The sequence below is a fragment of the Erythrolamprus reginae genome, chromosome 6 (assembly GCF_031021105.1).
Source record: "Erythrolamprus reginae isolate rEryReg1 chromosome 6, rEryReg1.hap1, whole genome shotgun sequence".
NCBI lineage: Eukaryota > Metazoa > Chordata > Lepidosauria > Squamata > Dipsadidae > Erythrolamprus > Erythrolamprus reginae.
This window is the reverse complement of record NC_091955.1, coordinates 43,662,186-43,677,290: the sequence shown is the minus strand read 5'-3', so window position 1 is coordinate 43,677,290 and position 15,105 is coordinate 43,662,186. Positions and strand designations below refer to the sequence as shown.

The window sequence follows — 15,105 nt, the reverse complement described above, 5'->3', positions numbered from 1 at the left end:
GAGAGTCCTGTAAAGTACCATGATGCAGGCCTTTATAGGTCATTACCAACACTTTGCATTGTGACCGGAAACTGAGCCAGCCAGTGCAAGCCGCGGAGTGTTAATGAAACATGGGCGTACCTAGGGAGGCCCATGATAGCTCGCATGGCCGCATTATGCAGGATCTGAAGTTTCCGAACACTTTTCAAAGGTAGCCCCATGTACAGAGCGTTGCAGTAGTCGAATCTCGAGGTGATGAGGGCATGAGTGACTGTGAGCAGAGACTCCCTGTCCAAATAGGGTTGCAACTGGTGCACCAGGCAACCCTGGGCAAACGCCCTCCTCACCACAGCTGAAAGATGATGTTCTAATGTTAGCTGTGGATCGAGGAGGACACCCAAGTTGTGGACCCTCTCCGAGGGGGTCAGTAATTTCTTCCTCCCCCCCCCCAGGGTAATGGACGGATAGATGGGATTATCCTTGGGAGGCAAAACCCACAGCTACTCCATCTTGTCAGGGTTGAGTTTGAGCCTGTTGACACCCATCCAGACCCTAACAGCCTCCAGGCACCGGCACATCACTTCTACCATTTTACCAACTGGACATGGGGTGGAGATGTACAGCTGGGTGTCATCAGCGTACTGATAGCACCACACCTCATGCCCTTGGATGATCTGTTAAGTGCCAGGTAAAAAAGATCAGGTTCATGTACCAGTCTTTCTTTCTTTCTTTCTTTCTTTCTTTCTTTTCTTCCCTTTCTTTCTCTCTCTCTCTCACTCACTCACTCTCTCTCTTTCTTTTCATTAAAATGTAATATGAAAAGGGCTTAGACTAGTCAATAATCCTTTAACATATTCCTGTCATATATTCTCTTTTTTTAAAAAAAATAGTTTTTATTGAATTATTTACATTAAAAACAGAACATTAAAAAATGCAGACAAACAAAACAAAACAAGCAAACAAATAATATGATTAATTATCTTGTACATATCCATCAAACACATCTTAGAGTAAGTCAATTCAATGGCTGATATGAGCGATAATGTAAGAAAATTGGTTTTGGTTATTCACTTAATTTACAATTTTGTTGTGCTTTTGACCGCTGAGAATCCATCATAGGTATAATAATACATTTCTTATATATCAAATTATTCATAATTTGTCTCAAAGAGTTTAGTGCTTATGTAAATTCATTCCTTTTAAAATATATATCTATATCTATTTCATATAAATATCTCATTTTTATTTTTTTCTTATTTTTAACCATTTGTAAAAATTGTTCCATGTTTTATAATATTCGGAGTCTTCGTTATTGTTTATTTTGAGTGTCATCATGTCATTTCTTAGTAATATGGAGTCATCTGGTAGATCTTTCTGTTTCCAGAATTGTGCAATTGAAATTCTGGCCACTGTCAAAATATGTAATATTAAATAATATTGAGGTTTTTTCATATTCTGATCTAGGGTGCCTAATAAAAATACTTCGGGGTTTTTGTTAATTTGAATTTTAGTCAGTTCCTCTATCCAATTTTGTATTTTACTCCAAAATTTATTGATTTGTGGGCAGGTCTACCATATGTGAAAATAAGTCCCTGCTTTCTCATTACATCCCCAGCAATTTGGTTTTAATGAGGGGTACATTTGCGCCAGTCGTGCTGGTGGGAGATGCCACCTATAACATATTTTTTATATATTTTCTTTGTAGGCGACCGATTTGGTTAATTTATAATTTTTATTCCAAATTATGTCCCATTTATCTGAATTAATATCATATTCAAAATTTTTGAGCCAGCTTTGGATATTCCCTTTTAAGTTATAACTCTGCAATTTGTGTTTTAACAGAAAGTTGTATATTCTAGAAATCATTTTTTTGTCTTGGCCTAATATTATCAAGTCTAACTCTGATTTCTTTTTTAGTATTCCTCTTTTTCTTTTATTTTCTTCAAATCTTGCTTTTATTTGCATTATTGGCCACCAATCAATTTTAATTCTAATCTATGGAGGGAGTTGGTTCCAGAGGGCCGGGGCCACCACAGAGAAGGCTCTTCCCCTGGGCCCTGCCAAACGACATTTTTTAGTCGACGTGACCCGGAGAAGGCCAACTCTGTGGGACCTTATCGGTCACTGGGATTCGTGCAGTAGCAGGCGGTTCCAGAGGTAGTCTGATCCAAAGCCATGTAGGGCTTTAAAGGTCATGACCAACACTTTGAATTGTGACCGGAAACTGATCGGCAGCCAATGCAAGCCATGGAGTGTTGAGGAAACATGGGCGAATCTTGGAAGCCCCACGATGGCTCTCGCGGCTGCGTTCTGCACGATCTGAAGTTTCCGAAAACTTTTCAAAGGTAGCCCCATGTAGAGCGTTGCAGTAATCGAACCTCGAGGTGATGAGGGCATGAGTGACTGTGAGCAGTGACTTCCTGTCCAAATAGGGCTGCAACTCGTGCACCAGGTGAACCTGGGCAAACTCCCTCCTCGCCACAGCCAAAAGATGATGTTCCAATGTCAGCTGTGGATCGAGGAGGACGCCCAAGTTGCGAACCCTCTCTGAGGGGGTCAGTAGTTTCTCCCCCCCCCCCAGGGTAATGGACGGACAGATGGAATTGTCCTTGGAGGCAAGACCCACAGCCACTCCGTCTTGTCTGGGTTGAGTTTGAGTTTGTTGACACCCATTCAGGCCCCAACAGCCTCCAGCACCGGCACATCACTTCCACTGCTTCGTTGACTGGACATGGGGTGGAGATGTATAGCTGGGTATCATCGGCATATTGATGATACCTCACCCCATGCCCTTGGATGATCTCACCCAGCGGTTTCATGTATATATTAAATAGCAGGGGGGGAGAGGACCGACCCCTGAGGCACCCCACAAGGGAGAGACCTAGAGGTCGACCTCTGACCCCCCACTAACACCGACTGCGACCGACTGGAGAGGTAGGAGGAGAACCACTGAAGAACAGTGCCTCCCACTCCCAACCCCTTCAGCCAGCACAGAAGGATACCATGGTCAATGGTATCAAAAGCCGCTGAGAGGTCAAGAAGCACCAGGACAGAGGACAAGCCCCTGTCCCGGGCCCGCCAGAGATCATCCATCAACGCGACCAAAGTAGTTTCCGTGCTGTAGCCGGGCCTGAATCCAGACTGCTGAGGACCTAGATAATCGGCTTCTTCCAAGGACAGTTGGAGTTGGAGCGCCACCACCTTCTCAACAACCTTCCCCATAAAGGGAAGGTTGGAGACTGGACGGTAGTTATTAAACACGGCTGGGTCCAGGGAAGTCTTCTTGAGGAGGGGGCGCACAAGTGCCTCCTTATAAAGGGCCAGAAAGGACCCCCTCCCCAAGGAGCCATTGACAATCTCCTGGGCCCAGCTCCATGTCACCTCTCACAATGAAGAGGGACACGGATCCAGTAGACAGGTGGCGGAACTAACAGCTCCAATGGCCTTGTCCACTTCATCAGGTGCCACCAAGTCAAACTCCTCCCAGACTGATGGACAAAGACATTTAGCCCCAGTCACCTTGACTGACTCATTGTCAGCCGATACTGCTATGCAATTGGAGTCGAGATCAGCCCGGATCCGAGTGACTTTATCAGTGAAAAACGAGTTAAATTCCTCGGCACTACCCTGCAAGGGCTCCCCAACTCCCCCCTGATTTAGAAGGGAGCGGGTCACCCTAAACAGAGCGGCCGGGCGGGATTACGCTGATGCAATCAAAGCAGCATGGTACGCACATCTTGCCGCCTTGAGCGCCACTTTGTAGGTCTTAATAAAAGCTCTTACAAGTGTTCGGTCGGATTCAGACTTACTCTTCCTCCATCGCTTCTCTAGACGTCTCTTCTGGCGTTTCAACTCCCAGAGCTCCTCGTTGAACCATGGAGCTCTATGGGGTCTTGTGCCACAGAGAGGTCGCAATGGCGCAATTCGGTCGAGAGCCTCCGCTGCAGCCTTGTTCCAGGCCTCAGCAAGAGACTCTGCCGAGCTGTGGACGAGTGAATATTAAGTAGTGAAATGGGCCTGTATTGTTTAATCATGTTTTTTCTTTTTATCTTTTGGGATTAAAGTAATTTATCCTTCTCCCCATGATTGTGGCTTCTTCCCTTTAATTATAACTTCGTTAAAGGTCATTAATAATAAACTTTTAATAGATTCCTGCATATTTTTATAAAACTCAGCCGGAATCCCATCTGGACCAGGAGTTTTGTTATTTTTCTGCTTTTGTATTGCTCTTTCCAATTCAGATATTGTAATATCCTCTTTCATTCTATTTCTATATGTTTCTGATATTTCTGGTATGTTTGCTTGATCTAAATAAGCCTGTATATCACCATTTTCTATTGTATATTTTTAATACATTTCTTGGAAGTACTCCATAATTATTTGCTTTTTATCTTCCATTTCAAATTTTCTATTCCCTAATTTATCTTCAAGTTGTTCTTTTTCTTTTTTTAGTTTATATGCAAGCCATCCACCAGGCTTATTAGCATGTTCAAAGTAATTTTGTTTTGAAGCTTTAATTTTTATGGATATTTCTTCTTTTACTACCAAATACATTTTATGTGTAAATAGGTCCTTTTCTTCTTTGTTTTTAAAATCATTAGGGTCATTTTGCAATTTAATTTCTAATTCCTCCATTCTACTTTGGAGATTGTTCATTTCTTTGTATTTATTTTTGTTTTTCTTTTCTTTTCTTTTCTTTTTAATTTTTATTATACAAATATACAAAATACAACATATTATACAAAACATGAAATAGTGGTAATCGAATAACATATCAATTAACAAAGTACAAACTTAAAAACTAGAAAAGGGGAGGGAAAGAAATAGGTAGGGAAAGGGTAGAGAGGAGAAGGGAAAAAGATAGAAAGGACAGAGAACATAGAAAGGATAGAAAGGATAAAAGATTTGGCGAATGTCCGGGGGAGCTGTAATGAAAACGAGAACTGATTCCTATTTTATTAGCTCGTTACCATGGTTTGGTTTGTTTATCTAGATTGATAGATGCAAGTGTTGAGTTAATCAAGTTATAGAGATTTTAGGGAGTAGTAGTAAAGATACTATCAGTATATATATAAAGTCTCTTAATACTATATAAAATATAAGATAGCTATATACCAGATTTGTAACTGGTCGTGTTTATATCCAACATATCAATCTTATGGCGTGTTATTCTCACTCTTTTTTCCTAACCAGTTGTAGAAAGGATCCCAACAGTTATTGAATGTGGCCATAGTTTCGTTTCTGACTAATATAGTTAATTTCGTCATCTCTGCTCAGTATTTAATTTTTTTTATTATTGCGTCACTCGGGGGTATCTCCTCATTCTTCCACCACTGCGCAAAGGTTAATCTGGCTGCTGTTGTTAAATGGACAATTAGATGTATTTGGGATTTAGGTAGATTTTGTCTAATAATGCCCAGAAGAAAACATTCAGGGGTTTTTTCTATTGTCAGATTAAGTATTTCGTCAATCCAGATTCCGATTTTATTCCAATAGATTTTAGCTTTTGTGCATTGCCACCATAAATGGAAATAGGTGCCTATTTCTTGGTGACACTTCCAACAATAAGGTGAAAGTTTATTATTTAGTTTTGTTAATTTAATCGGGGTAATATGCCACCTGTAAAACATTTTAACTAAATTCTCTTTGTAGGACGTGGCAATAGTCAGTTTATAATTTCTGCTCCAAAGTATTTGCCATTCCTCTTCTTTGATCTCTTTTTTGAGGTCCAGATTCCATTGTTTTACATTAATTTTTGTGTTAATATTGTCCAATTCGTTATAGTTTAAGTAACAATAGAATTTTTAAATTAAATTGTTCCTGGGAATCTGTACATAGTTTGTCTAGCGGGGCATTTTTAATTATTCCAGGATTACTTTTATCCTTGTTGAATTTAGTTTGTATCTGTAAGTATTCCCACCATTCCGTTTTTTGACCAAGGTTTTCTAATTCTATTCTTGATCTAATTTCACCATTGGAATTTAATATATCCTTGTACCTCATTATATTGCTTTTTTATGAAAATTAGGATGCACATATGCTTCTAATGGGGCATAACATGTGGGGATTCCTTTGTAAAGTTTAGACTTAATTTTTTTCCAGGTATGTATTAAAGATTTCCTAATCAGATGGTTAGTAAAGTATTTATGGGTCCTCAGCTTCTCATCCCATAGATAGTAGTGCCATCCTAAGTGGAGGTCGTGACCTTCTAAGCTAAGTAATCTGATGTTAGATAAGCTCATCCATTCTCTCATCCAAGTTAGGGATGCGGCAATGTAATAGTCTTTCCAAATTGGGAGTGCCAGACCTCCTTCTTCTTTTCTATCTTGTAGATATTTTAAGCGAATTCGAGGGCGCTTGTTCTGCCAGATGAAGTTACTAGTAATTTTGTTCAATTTTATAAAGAATTCCTGTTTCAATTGAATTGGGATTGTTTGGAATAGGAACAATATTTTGGGCAAGATGTTAAGTTTTATAGCCGCAATCCTCCCTAGTAAGGAGAGTTGTAGACTTTTCCATTTCGACAAGTCAGATTGTATTTTATCTATTAGTTTATTGTAATTGTTTTCTTTTAGGCTAGACACTTTATTCGTCAAATTAATGCCAAGGTATTTAATTTTTTTAACTATTTGGATATCAAGTTTGGCTGTTAAGATGGCTTTCTGCGTTTCTCTCATATTTTTGGTTAAGATTTGAGTTTTAGTTTTATTTATTTTAAGGCCTGCCACTGTGCCATATTCCTCTAGAACGGCCAGTAGTTTGGGTCCTGATTCTAAAGGGTCTTCTATAATAAATACCAGGTCGTCCGTGAAGGCTTGTAGCTTATAAATTTCGTTTTTGCACTTTAGCCCTTTTATATCTTCCTTTTTTCTAATAATTCTAGTTAGTACTTCTAATGTTAGGATAAACAGTAGTGGGGACAGTGGACATCCTTGTCTCGTTCCTTTGTGAAGGGAAATTCTTGTCGATATATCTCCATTGAGGATGATATATGCTGATTGGTCGGTATATATAGCTTTTATTGCGTTTATGAATTTAGGGCCAAATTCCATATATTCAAGTTGTTTGAATATAAATTTCCAGGACACGTTGTCAAAAGCCTTCTGGGCATCGAGAAATATTAATTCCACTTGTTTTTCACTGTGGGCTTCGTAATACTCCAGGGTGTCCAATACTATTCTAATATTATTCTTTAGCTGTCTCCCAGGGAGGAAGCCGTTTTGATCCGAATGTATGAATTGGTTTAGAAATCCTTTAATTCTACTAGCTAGAATGGAGCTAAAGATTTTGTAGTCGGCGTTTAAAAGAGAAATAGGGTGGTAATTAGCTATATCTGTAGGGTCCGTATCTTTTTTTGATATTAGCGCTAGATTTGCTTCTGTCCAGGATGTTGGAATTATGCCTCTATCTAGGGTCTCGTTTAAGGTTTCTAGCAGGGCCTTTTCCATTTCTTTGGCGAGGTCTTTATAGAATTCAGATGGGAGACCATCAGGGCCCGGGGCTTTATTATTTTTTTGTCCTTTAATTGCTTCTTTTAATTCTATATCGGTGATTGGCTTATTTATTATATCTTTCATTTCTTGTGGTACTTTAGGAAGATTAGCCTGTTCTAAAATTTCTTGTATTTTTTGGTCATGTGCGATATTAGGTGTATTTTCAGGATTGTCATAAAGCTTACTGTAAAAGTCACTAGCAATCTGTTTTTTTCTTTCCAAGTCATGGCATATTTCCCCATTAGTTGTCTTAAGACAGTTTATGAGTTTCTTTTCTTTTTGTTTTTTGAGTTTATTGGCTAACCATTTGCTAGGTTTGTTAGCATTTTCAAAATTGTATTGATTGCTACTTTTAATTTGTTGTGCTAAGTTTTGTTGATCTATTAAGTTTAACTCATGTTTTATTTGTGACATTTTTTGTTTAATTTCTTTTTTTGGGGGGGATATTTTTGTAAATTTTCTTCTAGAGATCTATAATCTTCTTCTAGTTTAATCGATTTCTGCTTTTTCAGTTTATGTTCTTTAGCCATATACGAAATAGCTATTCCTCTAGTTACGGCTTTGGCTGTGTCCCATACATTTTGAAGACTGGTGTGTTCTTTAATGTTTTCTTGAAAGAAAAATTTCATTTCCACTTGGAGTTTCTGTTTAAAACTTTCCTGGTTAAGTATAGATTTTTGAAGCGTCCATCTAGGACATTGTTTAGTTCCTTTCCATATTACTTTAAGCGCGTTGTGGTCTGAGATAAAATTGGGTTCTATCTCTACCGATTGAATTTTGGTGTTAAGTTCTATTGTAGTCCAGACCATATCCAGTCTTGACCAGGATTGGTGCCTATCTGAATAGAAAGTGAATTTTTTAAGGTTAGGATTTCTGTCTCTCCAACTGTCTTTAAGTTTTAATTCCTTAATTAAGTCAAAAAAGGCTTTGGGTAATATTCTTTTCTTATGATTATTCCTTCTATCGTTATTATAGTCCAGTTCCTTGTCGATTATTCCGTTAAAATCCCCTAATAAGCAAATATTGTCCGTAGCATATTCTTTTATGATATTAAGTAATTTTTTATAAAATCTTTCTTGGCCTTCATTCGGGGCGTAGATATTAATTAAGGTTATTGTTTCCAATTCTTTTTGTAATTCTAGTATCAGGACTCTACCTTCTCTATCTTTGTATTTCAATTTAGCTTGAATATTGGGATTAATATAACAAATCACACCTCTCTTTTTTTCCGAGGCTAGAGATGAAAACAGGTTCCCAAGTTTATTTCTTTTAAGATGTTCAAATTTGTTTTTGATATGCACTTCTTGCATTGCAATGATATCTAGGTTTAATTTAGCAATTTCGTTTAAAATTTGATTTCTTTTTTTTTGGCGCGTTCAATCCATTTATGTTAATTGAGTATAGCTCAATTCCCGTTAGACGTTTTTTGTATCAAATTTAGGTTATCTGTACTTTGGTCTAGTTGCCCTAGTACTTCTAGTCTCTTTTGGTAAGCCTGCGTAGCCATTATTTCCAGAAGTTAAATTATCAGTAGCCAGTGTTCCTTCCAATCTATTTGGAATCTGGTCCACTAGTTGTTCACTAATTGGCGTAGGATTCCTTGTTTCTTTATTGTTTATTGTATCGGTCGTCCAATCATTAGTAAAATGTTTTTCAAAAAATTATTCGGCTTTATCGACCGAATCTATTTTTATCTTTTTATCTTGCCAGGTCACAAGCATTCCCTCTGGGACAAGCCATCTAAAGTTTATGTTATGCCTGGTCAGTTTGGCTGATAAGAAAGTGTATGGCCTACGTAGGTCTCTAACGTGCTTCAGGACTTGTTTTAGAATAACCAATTGTCTCCCTTTGTAATCTATGGGGTCTTCCCATGCTCTATGAAGGATTTCATCTCTGACTGGTTTTTTGACTAGTTTGATGTGGACTTCCTTGGGGAGGTTATAGCATCTGGCGTAATTAGTGTTAATTCTATAGACTTCGTCAATTTTGTTTAACATTGTGTCCTTTTCGATGCCCAACACCTTTGATAGGATGTCGGCCATAATGTCTGGTAAATCCTCACTTTTCTCCTCCCTAAGGTTTTGGAATCTAAGGAAGTGGTTAGCTTTTTCACTCTCAAGTTGGATTACGGTATTTTCTAGTTCTTTATTGGCATGGACTAATTTTTCAGTCAGGTCTTCCATTTGTTTATGATCCTGGTCAATCCTATCTTCCAAATCCTGAATTTTTTGTTCTTGTTTTAACATCTGTTGTTGAAAAGCCTCATGCCTTTTATCCATATTTTGCATCCTTTCTTTTAACTCGGATGTATCGTTTCTCACTTCACCTATTTCTTTTTTGATATCTTCATGATTCTTAAGCATTAACTCCTGCATTTGGAGCAACATAGATTGAAGATCTTTGTATGAATTAGACCTTTCTCTGGGCAGCATATCGTCCAGTGATCTCTGGGAAGAGGGACTAGATATAGCTGAGGTGGATTGATTGATTGACCTCTTCCCCGATCCCAGTCTAGTCAGGTTAGATAGGCTTGTCATTTTAACAATATTCCACCAGCTAGCCCACTTATATAAATCTCTAACAGTCCGTTCCAGAGTTAGATAGAGAAATAATGCTTAATTAGTGTGTTAAGTACTAAGATGGAGAAATAGCAATTCAGATAATTAGTATTGAAGATCCTTAGATCAATTGGCCTATAGAAATAGAAGGGTAAGTGATGAAAGAAAGGTGAGAGTGTAATTTTTATCAGGCAGAGCAAATAGATATAGATAGCACTGTACACAGATATGCGAAGTTATTAGAAGGGAGTTCAATAACTTAGCTTCGGTTGCATTCGATAATTATGGGATTTGTAGTTAGTTTTTCCCAGCTAAGAAATTCATTCAAATTTTATAGTAGTAACAGTATGTATGTATGTATGTATGTATGTATGTATGTATGTATATATATATATATATATATATATATATGTGTTAAAATGTTTTCAGCTGGAATTTTTAAAATTAAGGGAGACTAGGATGGTCCCATTTCGGCCTTATTAGGCCTCATCAGCTAGCCACACCCCTTTCTTTTACTGGGATACCAGGGTGATCCGACTTAAGAAAAATATATATATATATATATATATATCTCAATGGGGATATTTCCTTATATTTTCTGAAAAATAGTGAACCGTCAAAGAGAGGGATTTATTATTCAATCAAAATTCCTTAAAATCTTAAGAGCTTTGAAGCGTGCTAAATTAGATAAATAGTAAAGGCAGAATTATATATACAAGCTAAGCGAGATTGGTACAATTAATTTCTAACAATCAATAGTAAATCTAATGACTAATATTTTTGAAAGGTAGTATCGATAAGCTAAAAAGTCCTAATAACAAATAATTAAAGGGGAAAATCTCTTAGTATAGTAATAATGTAATAAATAACAATGTAATAAAGTATCCTAGTAATCTACTGATAAATTAATAATTTACTAGTAAGTTAATATATGCAAGTAAATAATAAATGTCTGTTAATATATATAATTAGATAGTGTATAAATATCAATTAGTATCTTATTGTAATAAATTATGTTAGTAATCCTTTAAATAATTAGTATATTATATACGTTATATGAATTATACAAATGTCAGTTAATATAATTAATAGTCAGTAGAGATACATACGTAGATTGTTAATTGTAGTTTCCTAGTGATCTACAGATTAATTAATAGTTTACTCATAAGTTAATATATGCAAGTATATAATAGATATTTGTTAATATATATAATTAGATAGTGTATAAATATCAATTAATATCTTATTGTAATACATTGTTCTAGTAGTCTTATGGTTAATTTGTATATTATATAAATTATTAAAATTATGTAGATGTCAAATAGTATAATTAATGATCACTAGAGATACATACATGAATTTTCAATTGTCAATTGTCAATGTAAATGAAGCGAGTTCCGTAGTCAATGAGAGTATATATATAGGTCAGTGTGTCAGACCCTTCCTTAGTTTCTTCGAATCAAGATCAAAAAGTTCCGGTTAAGCTTCGATGTTGTAGCAAGCTATTAGTTAGAGTGATGAATAGCTTAGAAGTTATGTTCGTTTGAAGCGGCTCCGAGTATCTTCTATCTCCGGGGGTTGTGTAGGTTATTCAATTCACGTGGCTTCACAGTGCCTGTCCAGGTTGTGCAAGAATCTTATGTATCAATTCCTCTCCTTCCCGCAGTTCTGTCAAGGCAGTGGATAGAGCCTAGTCAGCTCGATGGTGATGGCCTTTTGATCATATAAGTAGGGTCTCCAAGTAGGGGGCGGAGCCAACTGAGGAACTGAACGGATGGTGTGGAGCTGTGCTCCGTCAAACACCACCGTTTTTACAGGTTCTCTTTGGTCCTACGGGATCACAGATCCTGCGAAAAAGGGTCTGGCGGAAAGGGGGTGCCGTTAGTTCGATTTGCCGGCGGCAGCCCGATCAACGGAACGGACAATCCCCTACACGACTGAGTGCCTGTAAGCTAGGAGCAACATGGCGGCCTAGAGCGTTCCCGGCTGGAGGTGGCTAAACGGAGATTAGTGACAGCGACCGAGATGGCGGAGCTGACCATTAACATACTGGAGCTGGATTGAACGTGAGATTTACGAATTCTTCTTTCTTCCTGTTTTCACGGGGGTAACGTCACTTGAGTTTAAAATACAACCAGCTTCGACCCGAGAAGGTGGTGGGAGGAGTCGCCATCTTCCTCCTTCCGGCTGGCGGCGAGCTAACGTTTGAGTCATAATATCTATTGAAAAATTATAACAACTAACAACATCACCCAAAGCCTATAATACGCATTAAGAAGACCTGATGTCCCCCGAGGAAACTTAAACCTCCAAAAGAGCTCCCTCTCTCTTTCTTCTTTCAATTTTGAAGCCTGTATAGAGGACCCGACGGGACAGTGTGATTCATTTACTTTCTGTTTCTTCTCTGGCTCTCCGATTTGTTGCTGCGTCACACTCTAGTGAGCCTGGGTGGATACTCCGATCCCTCTGAACTTTGTTCATCCTACTTTGCCTACGGGAAATAAGTGACTGGAGGTGGCGTTTTGGACCTTTATCGGGAGGGTGAGCCGCCGGAGGAACTATTAGCTACGAGCGGCTGAAGTTCATCTATTTTTGTTTTTCTTAACAGTATATCCTATTGTTAATCCTCTTATATATGCTTTTGTTGTATCCCAAATATTCTGGATAATGGTGTCATTATTCCAATTAACTGATAAAAAAAAGTCTAATTATTTTTCAATCCATTGTTTATATTCTGTTTCTTGTATTATTTTAGAGTTCATTGTCGATCTAGTTCTTTTTTTTAGCTCTCCTATAATTGTTATTGTTACAGGGTTACGGTCAGCCCATATGTTAGGTTTGATTTCCACATTTATAATATCCTTTTCTAACTCAATATCTGCCCATATCATGTCCAATCTGGACCACGATTTATATGGATTGGAAAAGTATGTATACTTTTTTGTTCCGGGTTTCTCTCTCTCCAAATATCTTTTAGTTTATACTCATTTGCCATGTCAAAAAATCCTATTGGTAATCTTTTTCTATTGTTTATTTTCCCTGTCCCCTTATAGTCTTTTTAAATATCCAATATCAAATTAAAATCTCCTACAATGCAGATGTTTTTCTTTTCTAACTTTATGATTTGTTCATATAATTTTTTGGAAAAAGTTTTCTGTTCTGAATTTGGTGCATAGTTCATGATTAAAGTTATTTTTTTCCCTGGCATATATTCTCATACACATTATACAGAGAAACATTCTATGTCAGATTTTAGGAAGTGACTCGTGGATTCACCCCTATTTACTTTTTCAGACATACCGGCTTTTAAATTATTTTTGTTTATTTGTGTGTTTATGTGATTTGTAACTAACAATGAGATGATTATCTGACTATTTAAAATGCTACTTCTGTGCTATTTTTGATACAATAAAACTGACATGTATGCTATAACCATAAAATAATATTAGTGAAAAATTGCTGAAAAATTATTCCAGTTTCTTCAATTAGCACTTTTGGGAACAGTGGCAGAACAAGTTTAACACCAGAGTACACATGTTGCATGCAAAATATTAGGGTTGGACAGTGCTTCCAATTTCAAGCCCCACAAAATGCTTTGATTCATGGGAATGTGCCACCTGCTTCCAACATTTTAAAGCAGCTGTATTGTACAGTTCTATAAAATAGCCTATATTCATCATACATTCATTATCAATCAGCTGCAATTCTGAGCTATGTGAACAAATGGTCTGTCTCAGTATATACTGGTTTCATATATTCCTCAAGCTTTATTAGATATTTTTCCCCCTGCTTTAAATAGAAGAATAGTAATTTAACGCTTCCTATAAAATACTCTATTTCTACATATGTATAAAATTAGCAAAGATCATTGGTAAATTTTATTTCTAAGTTGCTTAATTACTTTTTTCAAAAAAATGAAGGAATAAGGGATAAGGCTATGCAAACTTCATACTCAACATTTGATAATTTGGATCCTGAAGTTTGCATATAGCAGAAACACTGCTACAGGGGCATTTTTGAATAAGAAGTCCCCTTATGTTTGTTCTTACTTCTAGAGTTCTCAATATTTATAGACTTATTTATTTATTTGATTGATTGATTTTTATGCCGCTCTTCTCTTTAGACTCAGGGCGGCTTTCAACATGTTAGCAATAGCACTTTTTAACAGAGCCAGCATGTTGCCCCCACAATCTGGGTCCTCATTTTACCCACTTCGGAAGAATGGAAGGCTGAGTCAATCCTGAGCCGGTGATGAGATCTGAACCGCTGACCTATAGATCTACAGTCAGCTTCAGTGGCCGCAGTACAGCACTCTACCTGCTGCGCAACCCCGGCTCCATAAGATACATGTGGAATAAGATACATATGGAATATTATCAAAATATTAGGGCTATTCTCTGAAGGGGGTGCTAGGATGGGTTTCTCCTTTAGAAGCAAAATAATTTGTGAAGATCTCTACCACTCAGGATGACCTCTACTATCTCACCTTATCCTTTTTTCCCCCCGAGAAGCATGCGGCAAATATGTTTCCAAACAAAATACTAAACTCATTTTATTTCTAAGAATGTTTATAAGGCCTATATGGAACCTACAACTTAAATATAAATTAGGCTTGAAACTGTGCTTTGTTTTGCAGCATATTGAATTTATTTTGTATATTTTCAGTTAGAGGAAAAAAATTAGTACGAACTAAAAACAGATATATATATATTAAATTCAAAATAACGGAAACAACTAAAATTATTTAGAACTACTTTGGGTTTAAAGTTAACCTTAAAACAATTTTGGAAACAAAGATATTTATTAATTAATTAATTAGCTTGAAAAGCTAAAATACCCAGCATTTTAAAATCCGTTTTTAATCACAGGGCAAAGCCATGAATATCTCCTAAACTGAGGGTGTATCACCTGCTCCAGAGTGTTTGATGAAATAAGAGCAGACATAATGTTCATTCCATCAGAAGCCAGATTCTCATGTTGCAAAAGACATTGGTGAATTTCCATTGGTAGACGAATTTAGCCAAAATCTGTTTATTTTGTAAAATTATGTACAATTAGTTTCGAGTTGTAGAGAT

At 36.9% G+C, this 15,105-nt stretch overlaps 1 protein-coding gene across 7 annotated transcripts in view; it reads right to left on the bottom strand.

The window, feature by feature from the left end:
* The window catches only part of HMGA2 (high mobility group AT-hook 2), a 356,638-nt gene that overhangs the window by 152,356 nt on the left and 189,177 nt on the right, over nucleotides 1-15,105 (bottom strand). Inside the window, exon 4 of one of the 7 annotated variants that reach the window (XM_070755651.1) lies at nucleotides 14,851-15,057. The exons of the other annotated variants lie outside the window; for them this stretch is intronic. Within the exon in view, the coding sequence (XP_070611752.1) occupies nucleotides 14,980-15,057 (78 nt within the window). The 3' untranslated portion in view covers nucleotides 14,851-14,979. Of the gene's footprint in view, nucleotides 1-14,850; nucleotides 15,058-15,105 lie in introns of those variants that run through there. 7 annotated transcript variants of the gene reach the window in all.